At 35.3% G+C, this 17,647-nt stretch overlaps 2 protein-coding genes across 6 annotated transcripts; one reads left to right on the top strand and one right to left on the bottom strand.

The window, feature by feature from the left end:
• Positions 1-1,169: 1,169 nt before the first annotated feature.
• Positions 1,170-5,338, bottom strand: LOC109852749 (homeobox protein Hox-D10-like). 3 transcript variants are annotated; one of them, XM_020424196.1, is made up of 5 exons: positions 5,281-5,338; positions 4,741-5,041; positions 3,853-4,151; positions 1,353-1,510; positions 1,170-1,255 (listed from the first exon to the last, which is right to left on the bottom strand). In XM_020424196.1, exons 2-5 carry the CDS (start codon positions 5,019-5,021, stop codon positions 1,184-1,186), a joined length of 810 nt encoding a protein of 269 aa, XP_020279785.1. In that variant the 5' UTR covers positions 5,022-5,041; positions 5,281-5,338; the 3' UTR covers positions 1,170-1,183. The 3 variants fall into 3 exon arrangements, with proteins under 3 accessions (XP_020279785.1, XP_020279783.1, XP_020279784.1); XM_020424194.1 differs by having other exon boundaries at positions 1,178-1,273; XM_020424195.1 differs by lacking the exon at positions 5,281-5,338 and having other exon boundaries at positions 1,178-1,273; positions 4,741-5,103.
• A 128-nt stretch (positions 5,339-5,466) lies between these two features.
• Positions 5,467-17,311, top strand: LOC109852745 (thyrotropin-releasing hormone-degrading ectoenzyme-like). Of its 3 annotated transcripts, none has more exons than XM_020424186.1 (16): positions 5,467-5,545; positions 7,703-8,076; positions 8,206-8,419; positions 9,507-9,845; positions 9,948-10,103; positions 10,256-10,564; positions 10,705-10,894; positions 11,033-11,464; positions 12,350-12,554; positions 12,800-13,053; positions 14,226-14,416; positions 14,647-14,811; positions 14,930-15,085; positions 16,513-16,585; positions 16,736-16,840; positions 17,150-17,311. In XM_020424186.1, the coding sequence occupies exons 2-16, from the start codon at positions 7,905-7,907 to the stop codon at positions 17,210-17,212; spliced, it is 3,024 nt and encodes a 1,007-aa protein (XP_020279775.1). In that variant the 5' UTR covers positions 5,467-5,545; positions 7,703-7,904; the 3' UTR covers positions 17,213-17,311. The 3 variants fall into 3 exon arrangements, with proteins under 3 accessions (XP_020279775.1, XP_020279777.1, XP_020279776.1); XM_020424188.1 differs by having other exon boundaries at positions 16,516-16,585; XM_020424187.1 differs by lacking the exon at positions 5,467-5,545 and having other exon boundaries at positions 6,216-8,076.
• The last annotated feature ends 336 nt before the right edge of the window (positions 17,312-17,647 follow it).

Raw genomic sequence — 17,647 nt, forward strand, 5'->3', positions numbered from 1 at the left:
AAATTTACAAAGATAAATAGTTTGTGATCATCTAATCTCTCATTTTATGAAAAGCAAACTAAATAATTTTAAACAATTTAGGACAATTACAATAATGCAAGTAGCAAGATTTAGAAAGGTACATGTTTAATTACCAGAAAATAATGTATACATGTATAAGTTTTTCAATTTTATTTACAGATTGGAAAAAGTTTTGAAGATATATATATTTACAAGCATTTAAAAAACAAACTAATTTTAACTAGAGATACTGGTTAAAAATTTTTGGGTGAGTTTAGGAAGCCTATGTCAGTTCCACAAAGAAGTAACTTGAATTAGGTCAGTTCCACAAAGAAGTAACTTAAATTAGGTTAGGTTAGGTTACATCATGTTAAGTTACTGTCTTTTTTTTATCTCATACAGTAAATGTGATTTTTTGCCACATATTCATTTCACTTAAAAAGTAGCGCTTTGAATTCTTTTGTGACCACATACTTGCACAGAACTACAGACCATCTTGAACTGAGAAACAGAAAAAGCAAGATATCAGATGCAAAAATGCTGCCCATAATATTGAAAATTACAAGAAGTATATTAAATGATCACTCAACAAACTTGCTACTTTGGAAAAAAAGTTACAAGAGAAAGGAATTAGCATAAAAGTTTCAGCCTGTAAATGTACTGTGTAAACATAAATAATAAAAAATATAATTCAGATTTATTCTAGCTTTGTTTTGGTTTTTATCGAATCTTTAACGCGTATTATTCAGCAACACTAGGGATTTTGTAACACGAGACCTCTATGTAAAATGAATTTCTCATATCACTATGGTTCGCACTCAGTCAATGATGGCCTATTTTACACCGATCGCTTAATACGCGTATTAAGCACTATATTCGTATTAAATCGGCTTGGTTTCAATAATGCAAACGATGTCATATTAAGCTTGTACGATATACGCCTTCACACGCATTGTATCAAAATCATATGCGCGTATCAAGCACATTTATAATAATGAAAACACCAAAACTATACATTGGAAAACAAATTTTATTTGGTTCGCGTACCAAAAAGATGTACGGTGCAACATAGGCCAGTTTCATCGGCTGAGCAGACGACTCAATCTGAAGTTCCGGAATTTGCTCCTGGAACCAAAATTGGCCATACTATGAATCTTGTTTATAGGACCACTAGACCAATCTTCTACGACGTAGTTGTTGTCTCCTGCAGATTAGCCATATTTCCTTTCGTTCGCTTCCATTTCATACGTCTATTCTGAAACCACACTTTCACCTGTAAGAACACAATTAAATAATATATAAAACTGTAATAGAATTTTTTATATATTTCCTATATACAGTGTATAAAGTACCTGACGTTCTGTCAGATCCAGCGCTACGGCAATCTCGTAACGACGCAAACGCGTCAGATAATTACTGTGTGCGAATTCGCACTCGAGATGTCGAACTTGTTGCTTTGTAAACGCGGTTCTTTCTTTCCGCGGTTTCTCGCCTGTTTTCTTTATTAATTCTGTAATTGAATGGAGCAATAATTGTAATATTCAGAGGATGTCGCAATATGTATACAATAATATGTGTACGTATATAATGTACGTGATGATGGTAAATTGTATGTAATTTTTTTAAATTTCTTCTTTACAAAGATTAAAACTGATGATTTAAATTACAGATCCCGGAATCCTTCTCGCGTTAGGAAACTGATCCAGTTTCCTTTCGGATAGTGACATAACGCGCTCATCATCTGGCTCGATCTTGCTCGCGTGGAAAGTCGCGCGGCGAGATTTCACAGCTTGCCGCTGTGGCGGCGTCAGCTTTTTGTCGCCGGTCAGATTAAAATAGTCGCATGTATGATACGTTAGTGCGTGGCTACACAGATCTCATCTGCTTGCGAAACTCGCTTTCGCCGGGAGCGCGTCTTTTTACCGCGCGGCGACACGTGGAGACTCTCGGCCTCTTGAGGCCGAGCCTTTAGTTTCTGCTTCCGTACCGCTATCAAACAACTCTAACTATCAAATGACGTCAAACATGAGATCTCGTGAAATTCTCATCAATAGTCACTATCGGAATTATTGGTTTGAGTATAAATCAGATACAAATGCTGATATTTGTTGCAAATTGTGTCTCGGATGAAAATTCAATTTACTTGATATGCATATTTATTTTGCATCTTTACTCTTATCTCACTTTTATTTATGTTTATTTTACAAATACAAAGTTGGAGTTTTACTTTGAAGAACTTGCTACTGTGTCAATAAATCAAGTAGCAGAAATAGAACGTATCAAACAAAGTAATAATAAGAGACACGCAATACGACATTTGTTACGTAAGATGTACATCCAGATAGGTGTTTGATAAATATTTACGTTGCACTGGGCTTATTATGGCCGCATTGGCGACCGTCTAAAGACATAAACTTTCAATAGTATTGTCAACGATTTACGAATGATGAAATGTGTTACAATTTGAAATGTTTCAAACTAATTTATTGCACACAGCTGTGCGCGCGCACATTTTGTAGAATTTTTATGCTACACATAATCCAGTGGAAACGTGTAAAGCCCCTTGCACAATGGAAGGAATAGCGATAGCGATAAAAATAACACAGTTTTTAACACAGAATTCCAACTCGTCGGAAATTTTATCGCTATTGCTTATTCCGATTTTCTGATCTGCATTGATACATGTGTAGTTTTGTATGTTAGATTCCGCTGTTCCTACCTTTATTTTTAAATATAAACTCTTTACAACTGGTATTATTTCTATCGCTATCGCTATTCCGTCCATTGTGCAAGGGGCTTAAGTGCGCTTGTGTGCGATTGATTTGAACCGGTGACTGGCTTGCGCGTATTCCGATGTACTTTTGGTAAGAAAAAGAAGGATGCAAATATGAAAAATCTAATAAATATCAATAATGACAAGCAGGTAAGCACTCTGTATGTGATATTATCTGTTTATGCAAAAATTATTGTAGTCGATTGGGAGATTTGGACTTAATACATAACCTCAATATTTTTTAAGTTTGCGTTTAAAATGATTCTTTTCAGTTTAAGATACCATTTCTGTGTGTTTGTTAAACATTTATTAGAATGTGAGATTTTGAAAAGGTAAATAAGATTGAATCAGTTTCAGATGCTATCCTGAATGAAAGAGAAGCCAAGAACTTCTAAAGATTGTTACAGCATCTTTGTTATGTTAAAACAAACCACTCATTGGTGTTTCTAGGATTATACAATCATGAACAAGAAAATTAACAAGCAAGATTCAGATTCGGGTAAAAAAGTGCATGTTTTCCAAACTGATACATTCCACACATACACGTGAGATTTAATTTGTAATATTATGTGTTCCACAACCTTGTACCTATCTAAGATTTTATTTTTATATCACTATAATTTTTATAAAGAATTTATAAGGTGTGTCTAATATGATTTTGTATCTCTCATTGCAAGCAAATTCTAGTTTTGTTACAATACTTGGCTATTATGTGGAATAAAAACCTTAATGTGTTTTATTTGTATTATTTATATTGTTGTTGTCTTTTTAATATATATATTCTCCTTCTTCCCTCAATATCCTTATACATTTCTAATATATTGGGAAATACAAGTTCCATATTACTGGACGTCAGAGTTTCGAAATTAATTCTAACGTCAAATTACATTTTCTTAAGTAAGAAAAGTTAAAATATTTGCACATTATTAATTTTTTAATCAGGTTTAGTAGAATGTATACATATATATACAATATATGTATACATTCTTTAAATGTAAAATATATATATATATATATATATGTAAACCTAATTTTACATTTAAAGAATGTTTATTGAGAATGATGAAACATAGCTTTACCTCGCTCTCGTTGGTACGACCGAGAATTTTGCTCAAATGAATTCGCAAACTTTTCATTATGCTGCGCGTTTTGCCAAGATTGATATTTGCCCCCTTGCTCGTAATTCACAAGTGTGTTTTGCAAATGTGGCATCTCCCAGGCACGAAACATCGTTCCCGTGTTTGTTGTAATTGTTACACGACGATCCTCATTAGTCTCGTATAACTCTTCGGATTTGTTCGGAGATATCGCACTCTTTTCGTTTGCTTGATCAATCATCGAATGATAATTCGTGGCATTGTGTTGGCACTGTTCCCATCTTGCGCGATAAAATAAAATATCTTGATAAAAAAACAATACGCGAAAAAAATGTATGTATTTGTACAAAAATGTATTTATACAAAATAGTGTAAATTTTCTATTTATTTTGAAGAATTACAAAACGATAAATTAAAACACTTTTCTTATAACTTTTTTGTGACTTACATATATATTTCTGGATACACCGAAAAAATGATATTCTCGTAAGTAGAAGATTTTATACTTAAAAAATCTTCTTAAAGATTTTAGATGATATTCTTCTGAAATTAAAAATATATTCTTTATTTAAGAATATATTCTTAATTTAAGAATATAGTCTTTTTCGATAGTGAGATATATATGTTTTTCTATAGAGGGTTTTTATATTCTAATCAGTATATATTCTTATCAATATTATTATTTAGAGGATTTTCCTCTTAAAATAAGAAACTCTTCTTGGCGCCTATTTTAGTATAAAATATACTTAAAGTAAGTGGGATATCCTCAAAACAAGAATACCATTTTTTCGGTGTACATATTTAAAAACTGTAGAAGTTAAGCAATACTTTCATGCATGTTGTCAATGTGTCTACTGTACAAACTCTTACCTGCACGTGCGATAATTTTGACTGTCAGTGTTCGAAATTAAATTCGTAACGTAAGGTGGAGATAATAAACGAATAGTGTCATCGGTTGCAATGTCAAATACACTGTGAGCGTTTGACGGGTTACTCCAAGATTTGTGATACCAGGATGTCTCGCAACCTGTTGCTGATTTTGCAGTCTGAGCTTCTACGTGAAGAGAAGACGGCGTCGGCGGCGTTGGTGGTAATTCGAAATTCTCGGACGTCCGATGATTGTTCAACATTGTGTCCTTCGACCACGACATCTCGACTAGCGCAATGACCACTAATTTTGAGCAGTTTTTTTAAAAACTGTTTGTACATTCGCTATTTTCGCGAGCGTCGAAAGAGAAAATGAAAAAGCGAAGCTGAATTAACAAATTAAGATTAATAAAACTAAAAAAAAAAACCACAAAGCAATTAAGCGCAATAAAATTATAAGTGACAAATTTGTAATGCATTTAATAATTTAAGCGTGTCACTGCAACGTGCGGTAATTTATCCGCAATGAGGAATGTCACTCACAGCACAAGTTTATCTCATAGAATCACTCTGCGTGCGGATCAGTGCGAATTGTCTTAGCGCTCACACGGAAATGTCAAACGAACACATGTGACGGCGTGGTCATAGGGCCGCAAGAACGTCATGGAGAACGAGAAGTCGTAGGAGTAGGGCCACGGAAGCGTCTTCTGTGTGTTTCTCTCCGACGTTTTTGGGACCAATCTCCGAACATTGATCGTTCCTCGCAGCTGAAGCCAAGTGGTCGATGTTCGCCAAAGAATTCCAAATGGTAACACGCAAAGGTGGTTACTGAGTGTTTTACTCTTTGACATTTTACTGAGAATTAAGAGAATTTTAAAAGACAACGTACAAAAAACATAAGCTTCGCGAATACTTTCCAAGTGCAAAAATTATTAGATAAAATAACATTTAAAACAAATGCTGAAAATTTTCAAACATTTTCTAAAATTATTTCAAAAATTGAAAATAATAAGTTTTATTAAAAATTAATTATTTTACACTTTTTAAGTTAAATATTTATTTATTTATTTTTATATTAATTTAACAATATAAATTGATATTAATTAATTTATATTAATATTATTTATATAATATTAATCCTAATTCTCTGTAAATGTTTTTTTCAGTTTACAGCCTGTAAACTTTGGACATTTGTCTGACGCAATTTTGTTATTAGTTAAAATATTGCAAAAACTCTGTAAAAATTTATCGGGTTTTATACAACAATCTATATTAAAGAAATAAAATCTATATTAAGAATTATTAAATCTATATTAAGGAAATTAGTTTTGATATATTTTTTTCATTGTTTAAATATTTTTCCACTAAATAGTTACTAAAATTTTATCATTTTCAAGAATCGCAAGGATTTCCGGAGTTTACAGGGTTAGTGATATTAATATTATTTATATTAATTTATTTATATTAATCTATTTGTGACATGAGACTAGCTAAGTTAAATAGCACTCACTTTTTTTTCCTTTACAATTTCTCTCATTTTGAAACCTAATATTCACTTCCGACGGAGCAAGTTATGTTTATGTCATGTCTCGTTATGTCACATTAGAACAGAAGAAATGATTTGACAGCTTCGGCGCTGTGTTAAAAATGCAAAGATATTTAATAAGACTGAAGAATTATATATATACATTATTATTATTAGTTTTTTAACAGCTAATTTAATAGTTGATAGCATATCAAAACAACACGAGTTTGAATCACAACCTATCAAGAAAAGTGGGTGGAAAGGATGCGACATCAGAGATGTTTTCTCTGTAGAGACGATTCATTCACGAATTTGTCATCAGTGTTTCATTGAGAATGGCCGTCATTATTCCATCATCACGAAGAGCGTAGGTCAATCTCGGTGAGAACCCACCTAAGAAAACACGGGGATGAAGAAGAGAGAAAGAGGAAAGGAACAAAAAGTGGCGGCACCCGATCGGATGCCGGCGCAGCATTTCGAGGGGTCGACCAACTCCTCCTCGAGGGTCGCGCGTCTCCATTAGTCATCGACATTGTTTGGCTTCCTTTCTCGAATGCTCTCGCGCCCGTCTCTCACACGCGCACGATGCCGAAAAAGCCTCGACGAGAGAGGCCCACCACCTCGTCCAGCACTCACCTCTCGACACAGGAAGAGGAATTCCCTGAAACACGAGATACTTCGAGCTGCCGCTTGAAACGATACCAAGAACGGGAACGCCCGCTCGGAAACGCATTTCCCGCGTTTCGTATGCAGCCGGTTTTGCCAGAAAAACTTCCGTACACACTCAAATATATGAAACATAAAAATATCCTACCGTCCAAAATTAAAACAAAAGCACAATTAAACATGCAAGTTTTATTTAAAAACATAAGTGTCATCGGAGAATCTACGTAGAAATGTTGTACCATTCAATGTGTGTCGAAATTGCGTGTTTAACTAATAATGATGATGTCGAATTGTTCGAAATCGAACATAGAAATAGAAATCTTCTCTTTCCTACGAATTTTATTTTTCGTACAACAGATACACCCGGACAATATTTCATAAATTTACGTCTTTTTTCGAAGCATCAAAAGTTTTGGGAGACGTCATGTCGAAAAAAAAAAAAAAAAGATCCCACAATGATCACTCGTTTGAATATAAATTCGTGAGTCTGGTTTTCTCATCAGCAGCAAGATTCTCATGCAACTAATTCAAAAGTTGGATGCTGATGGTCGACGTATCTAGTCGCGGCTAAAGCACATCAAGCGCGCATTAGACACCCACGTGCTCGTGACGACTACCCAAATGGTCTGCTTGAACGAATTCATCATCTTTCGAGAATAAATACACCAATTATGGCGCGCGTTTTGTGAAATTAAACGTTTGTCTCTCAATGTTTCGCAGCATTTTCGCATATCTCTTTCTGAGATCAGCGGATTGTTTTTTTTTTGCTTGCAGGCGACGTCGTCTCTTTGATGATCCGTGATATGCGCATTAACAAGCAAAACGACCCTGACCTTCTCTTCGCTGCTTACCGGAAGTCTAAACATTGCGTGAGATGTGACGCTCGTGTAAATATATTATTCTTAACGGTGAATATATTATTTTTATCGATAGCGGCCGTCTGTGCAAAGTGTAAGTTTGGAATGGTGGTACCACGATGTACAAGTGCCTGTCGGTGTATTTTTGGCGGTCGCATCTGGTCGAAGCCCTTGACGTGTTTTCTGCCTTTCGAATGCAGTCGCCGTTAGTTACTCGTCGTAGCGATGCTCGCTCAATCGTTAGATCCTGCACCTGTTTACCAATAAGCATGGAGAATCTTCGAACGCAAGGTAAAAGATAAAGGGGGTAGCGCCCCAGGTCTTGACGGAGGTGTGTCGTTTTTGCGAAATGCGAATAAATCTTGACACAAAATCAAACTGCATTCACATACGCAATTCGCATTTAATTTAATTTTTCAGAGATCCCGGATTATGTCAGTCATCACAAGCTGCGTGTGAGAATGGTGGTGGCGATATTTATTTGCGTGACTAGTTTGATCATTATTCTCTGGTTTGTAAGTTCGTTCATGGAAAATAAGCGAAGTGGCAGACAGGAAGAAGCGACGGGCGGAAAGTTCGACGAAATATCCCGTTTACAGCGACTATCCGACAAGATTTTGCCATTGGAATACACGTAAGCACGATGAGCTACATAATAAGTGAAAAATAACAAAACAAGAGAGATTTTTATATTTCTTACAAATTTAATATATTTTATATTTGTAAAACTTTGATCAAGTGAATCTGCTAGTGACAAACAATGAAAAATCCGGCTAATACAAATCAAAATATTGGATGTCTGTGTATGAAAGTGCGGTTTTATTTCAATCTTACGGTCCTTGTATCGGATCTTTTTCAGTGACTAAATTATATAAAAGATAGGTTGCATCAGATCATAATTTAAATGTTTAGTGGTAATATAATAAATAAATTGTTAAATAAAACTTTAACGATGAGATAAAATCCAAATTCTCATTAACGCAACGATAATCGTACACGATGGCTTTGTAAAAAGTTTTTACAAACTTCATTATATAAAATAATCATAATTTTAGATTTGTATTGAAAAAGACCTAAACTAGAGGTCAAAAACGTTTTACAATTTCACAATAAATACCAAGCTTACATCTTACACCATTACATCCGTGTCTGCTACAAATAGCCATTTGTCCTTCAAATTTTTTACAAACTAGTTTTTTAAATTAAAAAAAGATTTATTAAATGTTGTGAAACATTAACGACAGAAAAAAAGGAAATCTTTTGTATATTACGGTATTTACGATATACAAATATATGATATGCGTTTTCTCTAATTTTAGACTTAGAATCTGAAACAGTATGCGATACATAAAATTGACAAAGTTTATCGTCGTGTTAATCAGTAGTGACTGACGGTGAGTTCTCCGTCTGTGCAACACGCGTCAATCATTCTCTCGGTGATTGACATTGCAGACTTAAACTAAAATACTTGCAGTCTGTGTGTAATTTCATGTATACGACTTGTCGGACTACAATAAAAAATAACGTTAGCATTTGCAGCAAAATAAAATATAATATAATTACAATAAAATATAATATAACAAATATAATATAATATGCGTTTGGAAGATATAGCATAAAATATCTCAAACTCGAAAGAAAAAATATCGCTTAAAACACAGTTTTTATTTTTTATTTTATTTTATTTTATTTTTTTTTTTTTAACAAATTTGCGCTTACAGATTGAAAATAGTGCCGATACTAGAAGAAGAAAATTTCACGACAATTGGCGACGTACAAATTCAATTTTACTGCATGATCCCGACAAAGCACGTACGTTTTCATGCTCGCAATCTTCTTATAGAAGACCTCAGTGTGAAAAAATATTCTTCCAATTCACTAAAATTGATCAAGAAGTACGTCGCTACGACCAAAGATGACTTCATCGATGTATTTCTTCTCCAAATGTTAGTTGTTGGACAGATTTATGTTTTGCATATAAAGTATACAACTCCGTTACATCAGAAAGCAGAAGGATTATTCCGAAGCTCATATATCGATAGCGATAGCGAAAAAACGAGGTACCGTTAAAACGTGATATCTCTCACAATTTTATTTAATATTCAACATAACTCGCACGTCAAATGTGCATCCTGCCAGAAGCCAATATATTTTCCTTCTAGATGGATAGCGGTGTCCAACTTTTCTCCGAACTACGCTCGAACAGCCTATCCGTGTTTCGACGAGCCGTGGATCAAGACGCCATTTCGTATTTCTATCGGCAGAAAATCCGACATGCGATCGCACTCAAATTCGATGTTCAGAGTCACTGAGGAAATGTAAAAATAATCTATTCAATAACTGTATCTTAAATTAATTGTATACACTTTTTGGCTGTTGCAATTGCTCTCTTGCATGTTTGATCACGAGCGTTGATTTTATTATAGAAACGAAATTTCATTTAGAATGTTATCCGGTTCCTTTTCTTCAGACACAATATGCCGGGATACGTGTGGGACCATTACGAGAAGACTGTACCAATACCCACTTACGTAGTCGCCTTTATGGTCACCGACTTTTCCGGCTATGGCGTTAACGTTGACGACCGACCGTCGCATACGATTTTCTCTAGAAAGGAGTTTGTGAATAACACAAAGTACATAAGCTACCTGATACCGAAAGTGCTTCGTTTTATTCAAAATTTCACAACGTTTTCTTGCAAATTGGATAAGGTTGATGTAATCGCAGTTCCCGATCTGTCTTACAGCGCGATGGAAAACAGCGGCCTTATAACATTCCGGTAAACAAACTGTTTGAAATGTATAACACTTTTGGTCTCTTCTCAAAAATTTAATATTTTTATAATTACATCATTTGATTTTGGTACATGTTGTACCTATATGTCAGTTAATCAAACGTTGAAGAACTTGAAATTTTTAGAGAAGACGCTATCATTATAAAAGAAAGTAACGATATCACGTTACCGGATTCTAAGAAAGTAGTGGCTAATATCGCAGCGCACGAGGTCGCCCATCAATGGTTCGGTAATCTGGTAACGCCGAAATGGTGGGACGACGTGTGGTTGAAAGAAGGTTTCTCCACATTTTTCGGATACTTAGCACTGAATGTGGTAAATAAACAGCAAAACTTTAATGAGTGACGTTGCTGTTTTCTCAACAGTCTAACAAATCCCTACATCATGCTTATTACATGTATATTGCGTTACATTTATCAAATGGCCGCGAGATTGTTCTGCTTGATCTTTCAGATCGAACCCGCGTCCTGGGATCTGCAGGCGATTTTCCTAATGGATTGCCACGACGTGTTTAACAGCGATGCCGACCAAACGGCACACCCGTTGCACATTGACCTGAGAAAGCTGAGCGGGCTCGTCGACGTCTTCGATTTGACGTCGTACGTCAAGGGTAATTGCATGGCGCGCATGATCTATCATTTTCTGGGCGAGCGGATCTTCTTCGAGTCCGTGCGCCGCTACATACGCACGTACTACTATCGTAGCGCCGATCAGGAAGATCTCTGGAGCGCTTTTCAGGCGGAGATCGACAGGAGGACGGGAGGACTACCGGTCTCTCCGAGACTCGACATGAGCGACGTTATGAAAACCTGGACGTATCAGGCCGGCTTTCCTGTCCTACACGTTCAACAGAACCGTGAAACCGGTGTGATCGAGCTTAAGCAGGTGCGCCGATGTTTATCACAGATCGATCTTCAAGCGCGTTTCTTCATTCTCTCTCTTTCTCTCTCTCGTGTTTCGTCGACGACAAATTATTTATCGATCGAACGCATTTACGACGGTATTAATCATCGTTACTCTCTTAACGAGAAAAAAGGAAGATAGATGTGCTTTAATTTCACGAATAAATTATACAGTGTTTCTGCACATCAATGTTCTTTACTTTCGGTCGTGATTCCTTTAATTAATCTGAAGTTGATTTTCTCTCGTTACATTTAATTGGCTTCAATATTCATATATGCTCGAAATTGTTTTCTACATTCTTAAGAAAAAGAAAGTACGCAATTTGTATTTAAAAACCAATTAATACATCGTTTGTTAAATATAAAATGCACACTATTTTTTATCTTCCATATACCACAGGTTTAATAACAGTTGAAAAAATATATAAAAATCATAATATAGATAATACAATTCTCTTCTATTAATTTATTCGCCAATCCACATGTAATTTCTTTTTTATTCTCACGGTATACGCGAATGAAAAAAAAACTTGGTAGAACTTAGTTACTATTTGGCCAGCAAGAAAAATGTGCTAAGCTCATTGAGATTTTTATCTCGCTAACAAAACGTTTTATTGATGAATCAAAACATTCAGTAGATTCAACAATTTTTCCAACTGGCCATATAATAGCAATTTTTTTCCGTAATATAATTTAAAAGTCATTACTCTTATGTAACATAAAAATTGACATGGAATATATTACAAACAAGTTTTCTGGATAAAATATCCCAATTTATAATCGTTGTCGTCGCAATAGATAACGCCCGGTGCGAAGTGTTTGCAATGTATGGTAAAAATTGCTTGATTATGCTATGTTTGTGTTTCAGGATCGCTTTTATTATTACGGTCTAAATAGTATGAGCAAAGAGTTATGGCACATCCCGTTGACGTGGACAACCGAAAATGAACAGCAATTTAGTAATACCCTGCCGAAGGCATGGATGGTCGAAAAACGCATGAAAATTAACGACATCGTCCTGAACAGGGCGAATTTTAGTAACCAGTGGATTCTGTTTAATATCAATCAAACGGGTAATATTGTTGTAATATTGACGATAAAAGCCATTAATTTGGAAATAAAGACACTTTATTATTAGTTTGTAATTTATAACTTTACGTTATTATTCAAATTATATATCTATATGTATACGTATTGTCCATTATGAATCTTGGAGAGATATTACAAACTGAGAAAAATCTTAATTAGCACAATTATTTCGTTAAGATTACATACCAGTCTTTCCCAGAGACTTGGATTTGTTTTATTTCTGTCGTAGCTTTGTATCGCGTCAACTACGACGCGGAGAATTGGAAACTGTTGACAAGGTCCTTTGAGACGCTGCCGGAAGTAGCGAAAGTACAGCTGCTGACTGACTCGTCCGCGATGGTTGATGCCGGACTGCTTGATAAGATAATCATGTGGCGTATTCTTGAAAAACTGGAAGCAGAGACCGGAGAGATGTTGTGGACACTCGCGATACCCTTGTTGACCACCATTCACGACCGTCTCTGGAAGTCGAGCGCATTCGAGGTAATGCACGCAATGTTTTGTTTTGTTTTGTTTTGTTTTTTTTTTAATTTTTTGTCAAATATAATTAAGCAACGCTGTTACAACATTGTGCGTGATAATCTCGTTTAATAAAAGTAATGACGCGCAGATATATACGTCATATCTATAAAAATGCTATAATATTCGCCATGTTTTTCTAGTTTCTGCAATTCCCGAGCTCGTTCTTCCGAGATCATAGATTCGCGCGAGATTGCGCGGGCAATGGCGAGCACATTTGGTTTTATTATTAATTTATACGGGCACGGCGCGCGTGATAAGATATGCCGGGTGTATAATCGACGCCGCCGCGCGCGATCTAAATCGTCCACTATGCAGTATTCTGTCTTATGTCGTTATTATGCGCAGTTAAGGCTTAAGTATAGCATTATAAAAGCGTATGATTATCCTTGAGACAGATATATAAGCGATCATCGGTGAGGGCCCCTGTTTGGCCCGTCGTTACGATTCGGCATTCTCAATTAGGTCGGAGAACTCAATCATTATTTGTACCGAAATACGAGGCGCACGGGTAACATTTAATTAAGCACTTGCGCCGTAACTGTTTGCCGTAACAGTTCCCTCTTTTCACAGAAGCCATTATTGCAAAAATATACGAGATGAGAGAAGAGCGTATAGAAGGGCCCTCCGCCCGCGGTTTCTCTTCTCGGTCGCACCGCTGCTCGTTCGTAAACCTAACGTGCCAAATTAAATAAATACGCCGCGGCGTATCTCGCCGGTATTTTAATCCACTCGGTTTATTGCTCGTAAATTCTGAATAAATGGAATTACTCTCTTGCGCCGCGCGCGAATCAACCGCAGATCTCCGTAATGTCGCGATAAATATCGACGCCGACTACTTTGCCTTGCTTCTCGTAATTTCATAAGAGGTTTTTTGATGTTTTGCAAACAGGTGAAACAGAATCCTGAAAACGGGAGAATAAGTATTTTCTCATGGAAAAGAGGATTGAGTGGATGCGCGCGTGATAGCCTATTTTTGTGAAGATAACAAGTCGAGAGACAAAGAGATTTTGCATCATCTTTAAACATAAAATTCGTTCGCGCTCAATTTAAACGTTCTTTTTAACTTCAAATTTGTTTTTTATTTATTTAGGAAAATGCCAAAATTTAATCGGCTATTTGTTGATTTCTTCCAGTTCGTGATGTGCAAATTCATAGAGAAGGCGTATAACAGAGTGGCACCTTCGCTAGTATCCAAGGATCCCATACTGTGGACAGGATTTGAGTTACGCTTAATGAAATCTGCATGTTTGGCGGGGAATCGGGCATGTTTATCGATAATCCGTAACTTTGCTCACAAGCTGCTGCGAAATAAGACATCGAAATCGTACGTGTCTCAAATAATGCAATCTTAAAAACTGTTTTTACGTATATTTCCAATGAAATCTCGCCCACATTTGTAAAATTCACTTTTATACATCAACTGTTATTTACGCGGGATTTTGAAATCAAAGAAAATTGTATTTGAAACAATGTGGAAATGTACGGAAATACAAACGATATCTTATATCCTTGTCACGCAATTGTGAGAAAGGACCTAATTACCCGATAACCTAGTGTTTCAGAGGAATTTCGCCGTTGGACGTATTGCATATTCATGAAAGTCGCCACGGACGAACAATGGCTGGTTCTCTTTAATAGATACAATGAATCAGCGGTAAATGATAAGGAAAGCCTTGCTTTCGCATTGGGATGTCACGTTAACGCGACTTTATTGCAAAAGTAGGATACACATATATCTATATATAATATCTATCAAGTTACATATATCTATAATAAAATTAGAAAAAAATTATCCTAAAAAAATTCACTTACTTTATACGATAAATACTTACACTAGGTACCTGGTTATGATATTTTCACAAGAGAACGTAACGTTCGCGCACATAGAAAGAATTCTGACATCCGTCATGTTGAATCCACACGGATACAACGTTGCAAAAGAATTCTTATCTCAATATTGGAACAAATTTAACACAAATGCAGATAATGTCCGGTAAGTTAAATAAATATTCGAATAGCTAGAAACTACAAGAGTCCTAATCCAGGAACTCCCAAAAAGGGTGCAAAGGATAATGTCAGAGGAGAGGTCATAATTACGTTACGTGTGACACTAATAACATCACAGGGATACGTTCCAAAATCTTACCTTGGTAACCGAAAACTATAGTACACGCAAAATATAACTATAGTGACGCAAAATAAAGCATTTTAGTAACTAAGGTAGGATTTTGGAACGTACCTCAGTGAGTATGGTGGCGCGGCAATATAGACCTGATGAAATGACGTCACGTAGCAGTATGGCGTTCCGTAAAAATGGCGACTTCAGGTATGTATTTTTGTGTAAGCGAATACAAGGGAAAAGCATAGTTTGGTTTACGGAAAGTTTTGCGTATAGAAATAAGAAAATAATATATATTTATGCAAAATTATATATACATATATATATATATATATATATTAGGGGATGGGAATATGATTTCATATACAAATCCTAAAAAAAAAAAAAACTTGATTAGGTATATATGATTTCACATATAAAAATCCTAAACAACACTTTCTTTTTCTAATATTTATATAAAATACATTAATATTATACATTAACATTATGTCTTAATAATTAATAATAGACAAGAGTGGCAAAAATACGTGAGGAGAATGCTGAGGTTAGCTCGCCAGATAAAAGTTAGTATTGTGTATGCCCGTGCAGATGCAAGCGGTGCAGTATGAAGCATACTTATATCCTACACGGTAAAATTGCCAAATATCTCACTGGGAAGATATATAAGACAACTAACTGAATAAAGAATACAAGAGCTACGTGGTTGTAATTTGCCATATTCTATTTCTTATGACCCTTCTATATTTATATATCCTCACTTATCTTCACTTCTTCTATTTTTTCTGCTCTATGCGGCAGAAAATCCGGCGCGGCTTAAATTTTAGAGTTATCCTTTCTTGTTACTCTGTTGTTGCGATGTATATGAATACTAATAATATGATAATATCACGCATAAAAATATATTGTTTTCTTATTTCTATGCGCAAAATCTTTCATAATCAAGAATATCTTTCTTATACCTATTTGTTTATGCAAGAAGTACACCTGAAGTCGCCATTTTTACGGGACGCCATAGTACTGCACCGCTATTACTGAGTGACATTTCCTGTGACGTCATTTCATGCGTGACATGTTTTTACATCATGTTTTCGAACTTCATCAGTTTCCCGCGTAATGCAATTATGACGTTATTTCTCTCCTCTGACGTTATCCCCCGCATCTCTCTCAGAGTTTCGGGATTAGAACTTTTTATATAATTTCACTACTTGTATGAATTGGTTTTATTTGTTCATCCAGTATTCCGAAAAACCGGGCGCGCGTTTAACACAATATTTTCATTACTGTGCACTTTTTTTCCTCAGCAGGAATGTTACCCTGACCGACACGTTGCGTGTCTTCGTGAAACGCATTCGTCAAGAAGAGGACGTGGAACAGGTAAGAAAATTGCGCGAATGGTGAAATTTAACAAGAATCGAAAAGCAAAAACGATAGTGTTCCTCGAAAACCAAATATGCATACTTAGCTCTTTAAAAAAAAGACTGCATCGTGTTATTATGTAACGTACGCTTTTTCTTTCTTCCCCAGCTACGACGGCTGATAGGCAAGAGCGAGAAGTACAATGTCGAGATCAAACAAGTTATTTACAGAGTTCAGGCCAATGTCGCGTGGTACAAAAAGGACAAAAACGAGGTAACGTGTCGAGTCCGATCATTCAAAAAGTGAAACCAATTTTCACACATGACAGCTAAAAACTGTTCACGATATAGAATTACACACTACTTTTGCTTTAAAGTCAGTGTTTCTTATATATCCTATTTTATCACACAATATAATACTGTTATTTTTTAAATCAAATTTCATGTATTCTTGGTCTCTTTTTCTTTCTCATGTGTTTGTTACATTTATTATTTTTTTCAATAAAATATTTAAATAATAAACAAATTATGTGACAAAAGAAAACTATACAAAGAACAGTAATTTCTTTTTTTATTTTTACAGACTCAGAAGATAGTGGAAATGATTTCCGCAAAACTCACCGAAACAAACAATTGCAAAAGATGAAATTAGGGAGAAAAAAGGATGTTGCAATTGAATAAAGAAGACTTTTACAGAATTTTACTCTTCTCTAGTGTTTTTTAACAGAAAAAGAAAGTACTTTAATACCAGCCAATTAAATAATAATATATTATTAAACCAAAATATTTTTCTTTTCTTCTGTTCTTTATTTTTTCTGTTGTTATGAAATCATATATTTCCGAATATTGACTAATTAACAATATCAAACAGTAGAAGATATCATTACCTTCTACCAAGTACAAAAAGGTATTTATTAATATCCGAGAAAAACTTGTCATATTATCTGCAATGTCGGCGTATTGCCAGCATCTTCATAAATGTATATATTTGAGTATTTGCAAGAAATGGCAAATCCTAGCGAGCACCTAACTGGCCAACGTACCGAGTCGGACTCACTTGCGTGATGCGGTTGGAGAATTG

The sequence above is a fragment of the Pseudomyrmex gracilis genome, unplaced genomic scaffold (assembly GCF_002006095.1).
Source record: "Pseudomyrmex gracilis isolate BER0280 unplaced genomic scaffold, ASM200609v1 scaffold_35, whole genome shotgun sequence".
NCBI classification, from domain to species: domain Eukaryota; kingdom Metazoa; phylum Arthropoda; class Insecta; order Hymenoptera; family Formicidae; genus Pseudomyrmex; species Pseudomyrmex gracilis.

Coding starts and splice junctions, on each gene's coding strand:
- LOC109852749 (XM_020424194.1), bottom strand. CDS start 5,021: ATGTCGTGGTCGAAGGACACAATGTTGAACAATCATCGGACGTCCGAG. Junction 1,511..3,852: donor GTCGTACCAACGAGAGCGAG/GTAAAGCTATGT, acceptor ATTCAATTACAG/AATTAATAAAGAAAACAGGC. Junction 1,274..1,352: donor TGGATCTGACAGAACGTCAG/GTACTTTATACA, acceptor GTGTTCTTACAG/GTGAAAGTGTGGTTTCAGAA.
- LOC109852745 (XM_020424186.1), top strand. CDS start 7,905: ATGTACAAGTGCCTGTCGGTGTATTTTTGGCGGTCGCATCTGGTCGAA. Junction 10,104..10,255: donor TTCAGAGTCACTGAGGAAAT/GTAAAAATAATC, acceptor CCTTTTCTTCAG/ACACAATATGCCGGGATACG. Junction 14,812..14,929: donor AACGCGACTTTATTGCAAAA/GTAGGATACACA, acceptor TACTTACACTAG/GTACCTGGTTATGATATTTT.